Raw genomic sequence first — 14,499 nt, forward strand, 5'->3', positions numbered from 1 at the left:
ATCCTAGGCCTGAGCCTGGCTTCGAATTCCCTCTTCTGTCACTTACTCACTGTGCTGCTTTGGGCAGGTGACTTGGCCTCTGTGCCCACACCTGTAAAGTCAGGATAATGGCTGTAGTTGGTACTGTCCAAGCCACATGGGGCACAGTGAGCAGAGAAGACTCTGACTCCGAGCAATGAGCCCAGTTCCCTGAAGGCAGCGCTGCCCTTCTCAGCCAGGACACAGAGCCACAGACAGAGGACACTGTTCACGTAACACTGCTCAGGAACAACGGGGCCTGGAATAGGGATTCTAGAGAACTACTGACTCCTCGAGATGTCAATATAGGCTCTAAATGGGATGCATAACCCATCTGATTGTCTGTAAGATTCTACATGCGTGAGCAGAGATCATTTCATAGGTCACCTTGGGGTGAGGGGTCATGGCTTTCACAACTGCTCAAAGGTGCCTAGGACCTCAGGGTGGAGACGCATCTCTGCAAAAATAAAAAATACTGACTGCTTCAAGGCGATCCCTTGAAGTGTAGGTGGAATGAATCTAGCTATTTGTGATGGTTAACTTTATACATCACCTTGGCTAGTAACCAGTTATTTGGCCAAACACCAGACTACATGTTATGGAAAAGGTATTTTCTAGATGAGATTAATTTTTTTTTTTTTAATTTCCATAGGTTATTGGGAAACAGGTGGTGTTTGGTTACATGAGTAAGTTATTTAGTGGTGATTTGTGAGATATGGTGAACTCAAGCACTGGTACACTGCACACAATTTGTAGTCTTTTATCCCTCACCCCCTTCCCACCCTTTCCCCCTGAGTCACCAAAGTCCACTGTGTCATTCTTATGCCTTTGCATCCTCATAGGTTAGCTCCCACTTATGAGTGAGAACATAACGATGTTTGGTTTTCCATTCCTGAGTTACTTCACTTAGAATAACAGTCTCTAATCTGGATGAGATTAACTTTTAAATTGCTGGATTTGAGTAAAGCAGATGACCCTCTAGAAGGTGGGTGGGCCCCATCCAATCAGTGGAATGCCCTAAGAGAAACAGAGACATGCCCTGAGAAAGTGCGATCCTGCCTAGAGTCGGCCTTCGGACTCCAGCTGCAACATCTCTCCTGGGCCTCCAGGCTGCTGGCCAGCCTCACAGATTTTGGACTTGCCAATGTCCACCATGATGTGAGTCAATTCTTTAAATCACACACACACACGTCCACAATCACGTGAGCCAATTCCTTAAGATAAATCTCTCTTCCTTTCTCTACACAAACACACACACACACACACATGTGCACGCGCGCGCTACTGGTTCTCTTTCTCTGGGGAGCCCTGACTACTACGCCATTACTGAAGAGCATACGTAAGCACAGAGAAAGTGCTTGCAGCCTCTCTCTTACATGGCCTCTTTGTTGTTAATCTTGAGAAAAAGGAAAACCAATATCTGAAATCATAAAGTTGTACAAATTACTGACCTTTAAACTCACTGTTTTGTTTTTTTAAAAGAAGGGCAGATTTGTAAATAAGAAACTGTGACACCCACAGAACTGGAAGCCCCCTTCTTCGTCTACCACCCTCTAAACCCACTCCCCCTAGGCAAAGTCCCTCAAGCCCATGCTGCCTCCTCAGAGCATCTTTCAGAGAAGCAGAGACTAACAAGAGGACACTCTTCTGTCACCAAACTATACGCAGAAGGGAGATGTGGGAAGGGCGTCCTTGCTGGTGGGTCAGCAGAGTGGGTGTGCCACTCTCCTACCACGAGGGCAGAGTGTACGCAGCTCTGCATTCAGGCACTGCTCCCTTAATAACTGAGTGCCACAGGTGCGAGAAAAGCCAAGTGCCACATCCGGCCAAAGACAAAGCGTGCAGGCGCCCCTCCTCCATGCAGGAGGCTCAGTGATACATGTGCTCACCAATGCACTGTGAGTGGCAGCAAGACTTAGGACTCCCTGCCTGACTACAGAGGGTGGTAAAGGGGTTACAGGCTCTGGTTATAGCTTTCAGATGGTACAACCAGAATGAGGTAATGACCTGGAAAGACACCTTTAAAAAAAGACTAGGTGAGACAGTGAGACTAGTGTAATTCCTGCAATCCCATTTTCAGTTAAAGTTCTGTACCTTTGTGTCTTTTTTTTTTGAGATGGAGTCTCGCTCTGTTGCCCAGGCTGGAGTGCAGTGGCGCGATCTCGGCTCACTGCAAGCTCCGCCCCCTGGATTCACACCATTCTCCCGCCTCAGCCTCCCGAGTAGCTGGGACTACAGGTGCCCGCCATCGCGCCCGGCTAATTTTTTTGTATTTTTTTTTAGTAGAGACAGGGTTTCACTGTGTTAGCCAGGATGGTCTCGATCTCCTGACCTTGTGATCCGCCCGCCTCGGCCTCCCAAAGTGCTGGGATTACAGGTGTGAGCCACTGCGCCCAGCCACCTTTTTGTCTTTATTTTTATTTTTTTTTTTTTTTTGAGACGGAGTCTTGCTCTGTGCCCCAGGCTGGAGTGCAGTGGCGCGATCTCGGCTCACTGCAAGCTCCGCCTCCCGGGTTCACGCCATTCTCCTGCCTCAGCCTCCCAACTAGCTGGGACTACAGGCGCCCGCCACCTCGCCCGGCTAATTTTTTGTATTTTTTAGTAGAGACGGGGTTTCACCGTGTTAGCCAGGATGGTCTCGATCTCCTGACCTCGTGATCCGCCCGTCTCGGCCTCCCAAAGTGCTGGGATTACAGGCTTGAGCCACCGCGCCCGGCCCTGTGTCTTTATTAAGGAAAAGACTGGAACCATTAGCAATTACCACCTCTAGAGAACAGGTGGAAAGGACTTTCACATTTTCCCTTAAATATTTCTGTATTTATCTTAAGAGATTTATCTTAAGGAATTGACTCGTGATTGTGGACGCTGGCAAGTCCAAAATCTTTGATACTGAATTTCAAAGGTTAATAAATACGCATTTTTTCAATGAGCATTTATTCAATGAGTATTTTATTGTATTATTTTTTCGATGATTATTTATTCAATGGGTATTTTATTGTATTACTTTTTCAACGAGTATTTACTACCTTTGAAATTCAGTATCAAATAAGGATTTTTTAGAAGTACAACCCCTTATGTAGCATTTTGGTCAAGAGTTTACAAAATCCTTCCACATGGCTTATTTATAAGAATGCTTACAACAACTCATGGGGCAGGTGGGACAAATCACTTTACAGCAAGAACATGAGGCTATACAAGTCAAGGAATTTGCTCAAACTGGCACAGCTTAAAACGGCAGAGTGCAGACCATGACAGATGCTGCGACTCCAGAGCCAACAACATCCCCCGGTGAAGAGGAGACAGCAGAAACACATGGGGAGGAAGGAAGGCCAGGACACGGAGAGCAAGGGTGCAGGCTGGGGATGGTTTTGCCTCCACACACTAGGAAACAAATGAGTTGTTGGGAGAAGGAACTTTGTTCTGTCATTTTTGATGGTTTATGGCCTATTTATGTTTTATCAGCTACAGAGGATAGGGGGAGCATAATGCTACTTACAGAAGATGAGCAATGCTTGGATAAACTATCTTTAGTAGTTTATCTCACAAAAACTTTTTCACATGCCTGAATTTTTTTCCCATAGAGACGTTCACGCAGTTCACTGATTCGCTTGTCCATCATGGCCACCTCCATGTTGCGCTTATTTAAGAGTTCCTTCTGCTGCTGAAGTTTTGAATTTTGTTCCTGGTTAAGCTGGTTACGAATCTACAAACCACAAAATACAACTTTTATGATTTGCGTTAATTAAAAGTCAAATTCTCATTGCCAGGGAGATTAAAAAAGAAAAAGTAGCATTAAGTTCTGATGTATATTTACATGCATGCACTGCCACCTTGTGTGAAATATTTCACAGGTACAGCAGAGATGAAGCCAGGACAGAGTTCTCATGGAACAAAGAAAGAGCGAACATCTGCGATGCATCTTCTTCAGAGGACACGAAATGACTAGTGCCAATGATGATTACAGGAGACTGAGCGCGGTATAACTAAAGGAAAATCTGCTCCACTCCATGGAGCTGCTTCAGGCCTGAGCCCACCACATGATGCACCTTACTGTGGAGGCAGCAGGAAATTCAAAAAGGACCAAAAACGATGGCCTGAATCACCAAGTGAAGCACCTTTACGTCATTTTAGTGGCTTGCAACCAGCGTTTTTAAGAAATGAACTAGGATAGAACAGAAAATATCAGAGTGTACTTCCCATAGTAAGAGTTGTCTTAAACTTTCAGATGCCCACAGCACTAGTGCATACACACGTCCATGTGTATACTCAACAGGACATAAAATGTACTTTTAAAAACTGGACTGCAGGCCAGGTGCGGTGGCTCACACCTGTAATCCCAGCACTTTGGGAGGCCGAGGCAGGTGGATCACCTGAGGTCAAGAGTTCAAGATCAGCCTGGCCAACATGGTAAAACCCCGTTTCTACTAAAAATACAAAATTTAGCCAGGTGTGGTGGCGTGCGCCTATAATCCCAGCTACTTAGGAGGCTGAGGCAAGAGAACTGCTTGAAACCAGGAGGGGTGGTTGCAGTGAGCTGAGATTGCCCCACTGCACTATAGCCTGGGCAACAGAGCCAGACTCTTTTTTTTTTTTTTTTTTGAGACGGAGTCTCGCTCTGTCTCCCAGGCTGGAGTGCAGTGGCCGGATCTCAGCTCACTGCAAGCTCCGCCTCCCGGGTTCACGCCATTCTCCTGCCTCAGCCTCCCGAGCAGCTGGGACTACAGGCGCCTGCCACCTCGCCCGGCTAAGTTTTTGTATTTTTAGTAGAGACGGGGTTTCACTGTGTTAGCCAGGATGGTCTCGATCTCCTGACCTCGTGATCCGCCCGTCTCGGCCTCCCAAAGTGCTGGGATTACAGGCTTGAGCCACCCCGCCCGGCCCAGACTCTTTCTTAAAACAAAACAAAACAACAACAATAAAAACTGGGTTGCAAGCTGGGCGCGGTGGCTCACGCCTGTAATCCCAGCACTTTGGGAGGCCAAGGTGGGCAGATCATGAGCTCAGGAGTTTGAGACCAGCCTGGCCAACATGGTGAAACTCCGTCTCTAATAAAAATACAAAAATTAGCCAGGAGTGGTGGTAGGCGCCTGTAATCCCAGCTACTGCGGAGGCTGAGGCAGGAGAATCCCTTGAACCCAGGAGGCAGAGGTTGCAGTGAGCCAAGATCATGGCACTGCACTCTAGCCTCGGATTCCGTCTCAAAAAAAAAAAAAACAAAACTGGATTGCAGTCCAAAAAGCTGGAAATAAATGACATCCTTATATCACACTCATCACATTTCATCAAAAAATCCTTAAAACCTCGCTTAAAATGTAAAAGAAGTCATGAAACCTTATAATACTGTAGTACTTCTATGCATGTATGTTAAAGAACAGCAGCCACAAGTGATTTTACTCTATGTAGTTAAATACCCTCATTTCATAAAATGATATAATACTTTTTCTAGCAAGTGCTAATAAAGCAGCAAGACCTATTTCTGGCTTGAAAAATCGCCTGCTGAATGACAACTTCTGAGACATGAAAATATTGAGGATTGTTCAGGACTGAATATGTCCCCCAAAATCTCTATGTTGAAGCCCTAACCCCAATGTAATGGTGTCTGGAGGTAGGGTCTTTAGGAGGTAATTAGGTTTAGGCAAGGTCATGAGGGTGGGGCCCCCCATGATGAAGTTAATGGAGACAGACTAAAACTCTCTCTCCACCACGTGGGGACACAGTGAGAAGGCGGCTCTCTGCAAGCCAGGAAGTGAACACTCAATGGGAACTGAGTTTGCAGGCACCTTGATCTTGGACTTCCAGCCTCCAGAACGGTGGGAAATAAATGTCTATAGTTTAAGCCATCCAGCCTATGATATTTTGTTACAGCAGTCTGAGCTAAGACAAGGATTTAACAATAGGCACCTAGCTCATCAAAAGAGTTTACACAAAGGCCTTAAAATATCACCTAAGTTTAATTCTTTACTGGATTATTATTAAATTCTTTTGTGCTGAAAACATCCTAAGTGAAAGAAGCCGGTTACAAAGGACCACATACATGGTGTGTTTTGGTTAATATCCCTTAACTAAAATGCTGGGGACCCAGAAGCATTTCAGACGTTGGATTCATTCAGATTTTTAAATATTTACGTTATATTTACCTGTTTAGCATCCTTCCTAATTTGGAAATCCGAAATCCAAAATCCAAAATGCTCCAATGAGCATGTATTTCCTTTGCATGCCACAGTGGAGCTCAGAAGGTTTCAGATTTGAAGCATTTTAGATTATCGGATTAAGGATGCTCAACCTGTACTGCATGACTCCACTCATATGAAATGTCCAGAATAGCCAAATCCACAGAGACAGAAAGTAGATTTGTGGCTGCCAGGCTCTGGAGGGTATGGAGGTTGTGGGGTGATGGCTAAGAGGTATGGGCCTTCTTTTTGGGTGATAAAAATGTCTAAAATTAATTGTGGTGGTGGACGTAACTGATAAGTCTGTGAAGGTACTGAAGCCACTGAATTGTATCCTTGAAATGGATGAATTGTATGCTGTGTGAATTATATCCCTTTTTTTTGTTGTTTTAAGACAGTCTCACTCTGCCGCCCAGGCTTGAGTGCAGTGGTGCAATCTCGGCTCACTGTAGCCTCTGCCTTCTGGGTTCAAGCAATTCTTCTTTCTGGGGGCTGGGACTACAGGTACGCGCCACCACACCCAGCTAATTTTTGTATTTTTAGTGGAGATGGGGTTTCACCATATTGGCCAGGCTGGTCTTGAACTCCTGACCTTGTGATCTGCCCGCCTCAGCTTCCCAAAGTGCTGGGATTACAGGTGTGAGCCACCACACTCGGACTATCCCAAGTCATTTTAAAAATTATTTTGTACTGAATATATCTCGTGCCTACTATTAAATAAGAATCTAAGGCCGGGCGCGGTGGCTCACGCCTGTAATCCCAGCACTTTGGGAGGCCAAGGCGGGCGGATCACAAGGTCAGGAGATCGAGACCACGGTGAAACCCCGTCTCTACCAAAAATACAAAAAATTAGCCGGGCGGTTGTGGGCGCCTGTAGTCCCAGCTACTCGGGAGGCTGAGGCAGGAGAATGGCGTGAACCCGGGAGGCGGAGCTTGCAGTGAGCCGAGATCGTGCCACTGCACTCCAGCCTGGGCGACAGAGCGAGACTCCGTCTCAAAAAAAAAAAAAAAAAAAAAGAATCTACTAATTTGTTTCCACTTCCTAAGGTTTCCAACCCACGCTAACGAAAGACAGAAAGATGAGAATGTTTTAATACAACCACTGCCAGACCCAGGAGTTACCTGTAGTTCTTGGTACAGTCTTTTTAGCTCCACCGCTGCTGGTCCTGTCAATTTGCCATTATAAGACTGGAACCCATTCAGTTTTCCTTTCTTTAAATCTTCCAACTGCTGACTAAGCTGATCAACCCTTAAAATTGCAGTCTGTACTTCCTGCTTCTTTTCCTGGAACATGGCACTGAACCTTTCTATTTCAGCAGCTGTAATTGCCCACACACAAAAAAAGAATAAAACATTTAGTTGATCCTTTTTTTTTTCTCATTTCTTACACTGAACTTAATTCTAGTATCATCTAGTGCCAGACCTTGGAGACAGTTGTGATATGCAGAATCCAAAACACATTTCAAAAAGCCTTTGGGACACATGTATCTGATTACTCATAAAGCAAATAATTATATTTGCATTAATTCCTGACTATTCTTTAGGGTAATCAGTCCATAAGCTAGTTTGTTCAAGTGACTTAGAAATCTCTGAGACCAAAGGTTTTGTGAAGGCAGGGCCATCCAAGCCTGTCTCATGCATCACTGTGACTTACAAGTAGGCATAGACTGAACCAGTGAATAAAATAAGAGTTCATACAGAAAAAAAGTGAGCAAAATCAGCATAACTTATCTTAATGCACGGATACAAGTTAAGTTATTCAAGAAAAACAGACCCTCTGAATGAGTAAGACTTGGAGTGCCCCACCCTAATCCAAAGGGCCACTGGTACCAATGTAACGAGAGGATCTTTCTACTGCATCTAAGGGTCGCAAGGTATCTTTATTTTTTTGAGACAGGGTCTCACTGTCATTCAGGCTGGGGAGCACTGGCCCGATCATGGCTTACTGCAGCCTTGACCTCCCAGGTTCAAGCAATCCTCCCACCTCAGCCTCTCAAGTAGCTGGGACTACACAATTCTAAGATCACTTAACGTAACCAACCCATCCTTTTAGATGCAAATAACAGAGCAAAACTTTAGCACACTTCCTATTTAGTCCTGTGAATTTGTGACTGAATTGTCAGGCAGTTAGACTGTGTTTCACTGGATCTGGGCCTGGTGAGAGTGGTGTCAGGGGGCATTGCAGGCACGTACACAGATTGCCGTTCATGATTTTGCTGTAGTCGACTTGTCCTCTCATGGCACGAATTTTCTTCAGCTTGTTCTCCTGGGCTTCAACTCGTTCTTTCAATTTCTGAAGCTTTTCATTTTCAGAAATAGACTGCTGCTGACGGCGCTCCTGTTGCTTTAGAAAATGTAAACGCTGTTCCTAAAAAAGAAAGAAAAATGTAACTTTAGAAATTGAAGGCCGGGCACAGTGGCTCACACCTGTAATCCCAGCACTTTGAGGGGCTGAGGTGGGTGGATCACCTGAGGTCAGGAGTTCGAGACCAGCCTGGCCAACATGGTGAAACCCTGTCTCTACTAAAAATGCAAAAAGTAACTGGGCGTTGTGGTGGGCACCTATAGTCCCAGCTACTTAGGAGGCTGAGGCAGGAGAATCACTTGAAACCGGGAGATGGAGGTTGCAGTGAGCTGAGATCGTGCCACTGCACTCCAGCCTGGGTGCCAGCGTGAAACTGTCTCAAAAAAAAAAAGAAAAAAGAAAACTGAAACTTATGATTACTTTTATATACTCAAAAAGAAAAATGTGACAGTATTCTACAGTATCACTCATCTTAATGAATACTAAAACACTAGAGGAATCTTAGACCATACAAAACTGAAATTATTGGGCATACCTAAGTATGAAATAGTAAGAGCTGGGGGGTTTTTAAGAGAGAGGGTTTTTTCTTTTTTTTTGAGACGTAGTCTCGCTCTGTCGCCCAGGCTGGAGTGCAGTGGCACGATCTCGGCTCACGGTAAGCTCCACCTCCCAGGTTCACATCATTCTCCTGCCTCAGCCCCCTAAGTAGATGGGACTACAGGCGTCCACCACCATACCCAACTAATTTTTCTGTATTTTTTTAGTAGAGATGGGGTTTCACCGTGTCAGCCAGGATGGTCTCGATCTCCTGACCTTGTGATCCGCCTGCCTCGGCCTCCCAAAGTGCTGGGATTACAGGCGTGAGCCACCGCGCCCGGTGAGAGAGGGTTTTCTTATGCACACAGATCTACACCAGTTAATATAAGCGCTTCTGCAGAAAACCTCCCAGCAGCAGAACATGTACTAACACAATCTCCTCTTCACTCTATCACATCTGTGAAGTCCCAGTGAGCCTTACTTTCCTGCTGCAAGTAATACATTTCATGCTGCTACAAAGTGGCTTACAAGAATCTAATTCATTTCCTAAAGGACATGAACACTGACCAGCAGAGGATTTTACACTGAAAAGAGATAAGGTGATCAGTAAGGAGATAAATCTTCAATTTGTTATGATACTGAACAATCAAGGAACTGTCTGCTTTCTCCAGGATTAGTTTCTTCAATAATAAAACATTTTAGAGTCAAACAATACCAGAACAATCTAAAAATAACAATATATGCAATACTCTTCAATAGGGTTTTCCCTATTAATGTGAAAACATACCTTAAAGATAAGAGTCAACATTAAATATTCATGATCCCATATTTATGCATAAAATATACCTAAATAAGGAGAGATCTGATGTGTGATTATGAAGGCACTACATACTACACTCTAAGGTAAAGCAATATGTGCTTAAATATTTAAGATGCAGCATTAACTTGTGATTTACATTGCTGAAAATATCTACAACTATTTTTAACAGCAATACTCTTGGATCAGTATTTGGAAAAAAATAAAAAGCAAAATTAGAAAATTTTTACAATGACATAATACTATGTATATTTTATCTCAGAACTCTTATTAATGGGACACTTTCCAATTGAACTTTTAATCATGTTTATTCTCATAAATCCAATAAACGTTGAGACAACTTTTTAAAACAAGTCCAACCCAAATTATTATTTACATAAAAGTGGATAGTACAATAAAGTATACAGTCACTCAATACATTTTTTAAAAATTCAGATTGAACATTTTAGTCATAAAGAAAATCTCTCTACAGAAGAAAGCAATTAAGAACCTAGTTGGTAATGTTTAAAAACATTATCTTTAAAGCAGTTTGGAATTTTTTTTTTTTTTCCATTTTGAGACAGAGTCTCGCTCTGTCGCCCAGTCTGCAGTATAATGGCGTGATCTCAGCTCACTGCAACCTCCACCTCCCGGCTTCAAATGATTCTCCTGCTCAGCCTGAGTGGCTGGGATTATAGGCGTGAGCCACTACGTCTGCCTAATTTTTGTATTTTTAGTAGAGTCAGGGTTTCGCCATATTGGTCAGGCTGATCTCGAACTCCTGACCTCAGATGATCCACCTGCCTCGGCCTCCCAAAGTACTGGGATTACAGGCGTGAGCCACCACGCCCGGCCAGTTTTGGAACATTTTAAGATCATTTACAACATGGATCATTTCCAGCAGGCATGTGTGATAGATGTGATGTTTCAATTACGTATGACTAAACCATTATTTAGAAAAATTCCAGTTTCGATAACCAGTGTAGAACTCAGTATATGTAATGAACATTATCTATGCCCCACACTGTAATAAAGCAAACAAGTCCAACCTAGAGTAGGCACACTGGAAAGCCCCGTTAACCACCTGTCATTGTCTTGATGGCCCTGATCAGTGTTTTCATCACGGATTGCTGCTTTCTTCTTGAACACTAATACCAATGACATAGCCAAGAGCATACCCAGAGGCAAAAGGAGAAAACGAAAGCACCCTTTCTTCCCGATTTTTTTTGTTTGTTTGAGATGGAGTCTTGCTCTGTCGCCCAGGCTGGAGTGCAGCAGCGCAATCTCCACTCACTGTAAGCTCCGCCTCCCGGGTTCATGCCATTCTCCTGCCTCAGCCTCCAGAGTAGGTGGGACTACAGGGGCCCACTACCCCGCCTGGCTAATTTTTTAAAATATATTTTTAGTAGAAACGGGGTTTCACCGTGTTAGCCAGGATGGTCTCGAACTCCTGACGTTGTGAGCTGCCCACCTTGGCCTCCCAAAGTGGTGGGATTACAGGCATGAGCCACTGCGCCTGCCCCTCTTTTTTTTTTTTTTTTAATACAGGGTCTCACTTACTCTTGTCACCCAGGCTAGAGTGCAGTGGCATGATCTTGGCTCACAGTAACTAGCTCCTGGACTCAAGTGATCCTCCTGCCTCAACCTCCCACATAGCTGGGACCACAGCCACATGACACCATGCTCGGCTAATTTTATTTTTTGTAGAGACAGGGTCTCCCTATATTTCCCAGGCTGGTCCTGAACTCCAGGGCTCAAGCAATCCTCCTGCCTGCTGGGATTACAGGCAGGAGCCACTGTGCCTGGCCCATTTTCAAATTTTATCTATGGGCCAGGCGCGGTGGCTCAAGCCTGCAATCCCAGCACTTTGGGAGGCCGAGAAGGGCGGATCACGAGGTCAGGAGATCGAGAACATCCTGGCTAAAACAGTGAAACCCCGTCTCTACTAAAAAAATACAAAAAACTAGCCGAGCGAGGTGGCGGGCACCTGTAGTCCCAGCTACTCAGGAGGCTGAGGCAGGAGAATGGCGTGAACCTGGGAGGCGGAGCTTGCAGTGAGCTGAGATCTGGCCACAGCACTCCAAACTGGGCGACAGAGCGAGACTCCGTCTCAAAAAAAAAAAAAAAAAAAAAATTTTTTTTTATCTATGATTTTAATAAGGTCATCAGTTTCCTGTTTGGGGTGTCTATTGTGTCTGTCAAAGGTGAGATACTCTTGGCCGGGCGCGGTGGCTCACGCCTGTAATTCCAGCACTTTGGGAGGCCGAGGCGGGTGGATCACGAGGTCAGGAGATCGAGACCAACCTGGCTAACACGGTGAAACCCTGTCTCTACTAAAAAATATAAAAAATTAGCCGGGTGTGGTGGCGGGCACCTGTAGTCCCAGCTACTCGGGAGGCTGAGGCGGGAGAATGGCGTGAACCCGGGAGGCGGAGCTTGCAGTGAGCCGAGACTGCGCCACTGCACTCCAGACTGGGTGACAGAGCGAGACTCCATCTCCAAAGAAACAAACAAACAAACAAAGGTGAGATACTCTTGTTCTGATAGCTTCCCAACTTCCAGAAACTACAGTATGCATATATTATTATGGAAGTGATAACAAAGAGAGAAAGACTGCACTCCCATGGCATGGTCCTATTTTATAAGCGTTACCCAAGAACATATTGACCCCAGTCTAAAATGATGGTTAAAAAAGGTACTTTTTGAACGATGTTTCAATACCTCTTTTTATAACTCACCTTGGCAACCAACATCTGCTGCTGATTTTCAATCTGCTGCTGTTGCCTAGCTGCCATATCTTGGAGCTCTGAGAGGGTAAGTTCAACACGTGGATTCCCAACCTAAACAAAAAGCACTTATTTTGGAACATACGTTTATCTGCATAATTGTCTTTCTCTAGAGTCAAAACTCACACATATCAGGACTTTAGAGAGGATCCCTAGAAATTAGGAGAACACCAACTAGTTTATTTTCTTGTAAGAACTTTTCCTAATTGTAGACTGCTTTTATTAAATATAAATAACTGTTTTTCTAATGCATAAACATCAGATACTGTATTTAGTAAGGGCTCAAGTTTAAGCAAACATTTGCAAATATGTATTGTAAGTGACATTCCTCCTTCTGGAATGACAATTTAGTAGGTATATTTGAGCAAATGAGGCTGTCAAATGTTTAAGGATACAAAACCAAAAAAATAAATATGCAGGTAACACCTAAGAACAAATGTCATCTCACTATCACCTGACTTCAGGAAATGAAAATATGTAATGGATTCTAATATACGAATAACTAAAAACACCATATGCGTGACTTACATGAACACATCATCCGAAAGAACTACATATGTGAAATCAACATGCAAAGTAACATCTAGAGGAATGCAATTGGCTGTTTCTCCATTCTCCATTCTGTCAATGATGCCCTGAACTGAATACTTTACATATATGGACCCATTTCAGCCTCAGAATGACCAATCAGGTGGGTACTGTTACATCCCCGTTTTACAGATAAGAACACAAGCACAGGCCAGTCAACTTGTGAGGCAGAGCAGAGATGCAGAGTCTATGTTCTTGACTGTTACTCACAGTTCATTACTTACTAAGCCCACACCACGTGCACTGTGTACGGTGACAGACATGTTATGAGCATTGTGCCATATGCTCTTCAAAACAAATCTGCGTGGGGCTGCAGGGGTGATGTGAGCCCCATTCTGGGTGAGGAGCCATGGGGGTGATGGAAGGAGCATGCCTAGAGGCATGCAGCTCATTAAAGCCCTAGAGCTCCATTCTCACAAGCCCATCTCCAAACCCTTCAGTTCTGAGCAGGGAGGCCACACAGTTCCTCCTCAAGCCCCCATGTTCTACTTCTAGGTTCATATATACTCTTAGGACACCTTTACCTTCCTCCACCCTTAAACCTCTTAGAATTCTTAATAGTCAGTTACAGTTTCTGTTCCTCCAGCTCCATGTCTTCCTAAACTTCTTTGATGGATGTTTGAGCACATTCTTGACTCTTGAAACGTGGGATCAGGACTTAACAGTCTTTTTTTTTTTTTTTTTGAGAGGGAGTCTTGCTCTGTCACCCAGGCTGGAGTGCAGTGGTGCAATCTTGGCTCACTGCAACCTCCACCTCCCGGGCTCAAGCAATTCTCCTGCCTCAGCCTCCCAAGTAGCTGGGACTACAGGTGCCCGCCACCACACCCAGCTAATTTTTGTGTTTTTTAGTAGAGATGAGGTTTCACCATATTGGTCAGGCTGGTCTCGAACTCCTGACCTTGTGATCTGCCTGCTTTGGCCTCCCAAAGGGCTGGGATTACAGTTGGATTACAGGCATGAGCCACTGCGCCCGGCCGGATTTAACAGCCTTAACTGGAACCACCATTCTGTTTATCTAAAAATCCTGAGCAAACAATATGGTACAAGCTTTTTTCTTTTTTTTTTTTAATTTAGAGACAGAATCTCGCTCTGTCACCCAAGCTGGGGTAGAGTGATGCAATCACTGCAGCCTCAAACTATCCTCTCGCCTAGCTAGCACTACAGGCACACGCCGTCATGCCTGGCTGAGTTTTAAAATTTTTTTGTAGAGGCAGGGGTCTCAACATGTTGCCTGTGCTGGCCTCAATCTCCTGGGCTCAAACGATCCTCCCACCTCGGTCTCCCAAAGCACTGAGATTA

General features: G+C 44.6%; 1 protein-coding gene and 1 long non-coding RNA gene across 6 annotated transcripts in view; one reads left to right on the forward strand and one right to left on the reverse strand.

Annotated features, from left to right (window-relative positions):
* Positions 1-14,499, reverse strand: part of PPP1R13B (protein phosphatase 1 regulatory subunit 13B) — a 120,101-nt gene that overhangs the window by 13,156 nt on the left and 92,446 nt on the right. For all 5 annotated transcript variants that reach the window (XM_015144577.3, XM_077941901.1, XM_001088783.5 and 2 more), the window contains 4 exons: positions 12,565-12,666; positions 8,382-8,556; positions 7,311-7,507; positions 3,581-3,721 (listed from right to left, as the gene is read on the reverse strand). In XM_015144577.3, coding sequence (XP_015000063.3) covers positions 3,581-3,721; positions 7,311-7,507; positions 8,382-8,556; positions 12,565-12,666 — 615 coding nt within the window. The remainder of the gene's footprint in view (positions 1-3,580; positions 3,722-7,310; positions 7,508-8,381; positions 8,557-12,564; positions 12,667-14,499) is intronic.
* LOC144330450 (uncharacterized) lies at positions 647-11,558 on the forward strand. The gene is made up of 3 exons (XR_013396630.1): positions 647-2,699; positions 5,002-5,128; positions 11,483-11,558. It is a non-coding gene; the product is annotated as an uncharacterized LOC144330450 (long non-coding RNA).

This window comes from Macaca mulatta, chromosome 7 (genome assembly GCF_049350105.2).
Source record: "Macaca mulatta isolate MMU2019108-1 chromosome 7, T2T-MMU8v2.0, whole genome shotgun sequence".
Taxonomy (NCBI): domain Eukaryota; kingdom Metazoa; phylum Chordata; class Mammalia; order Primates; family Cercopithecidae; genus Macaca; species Macaca mulatta.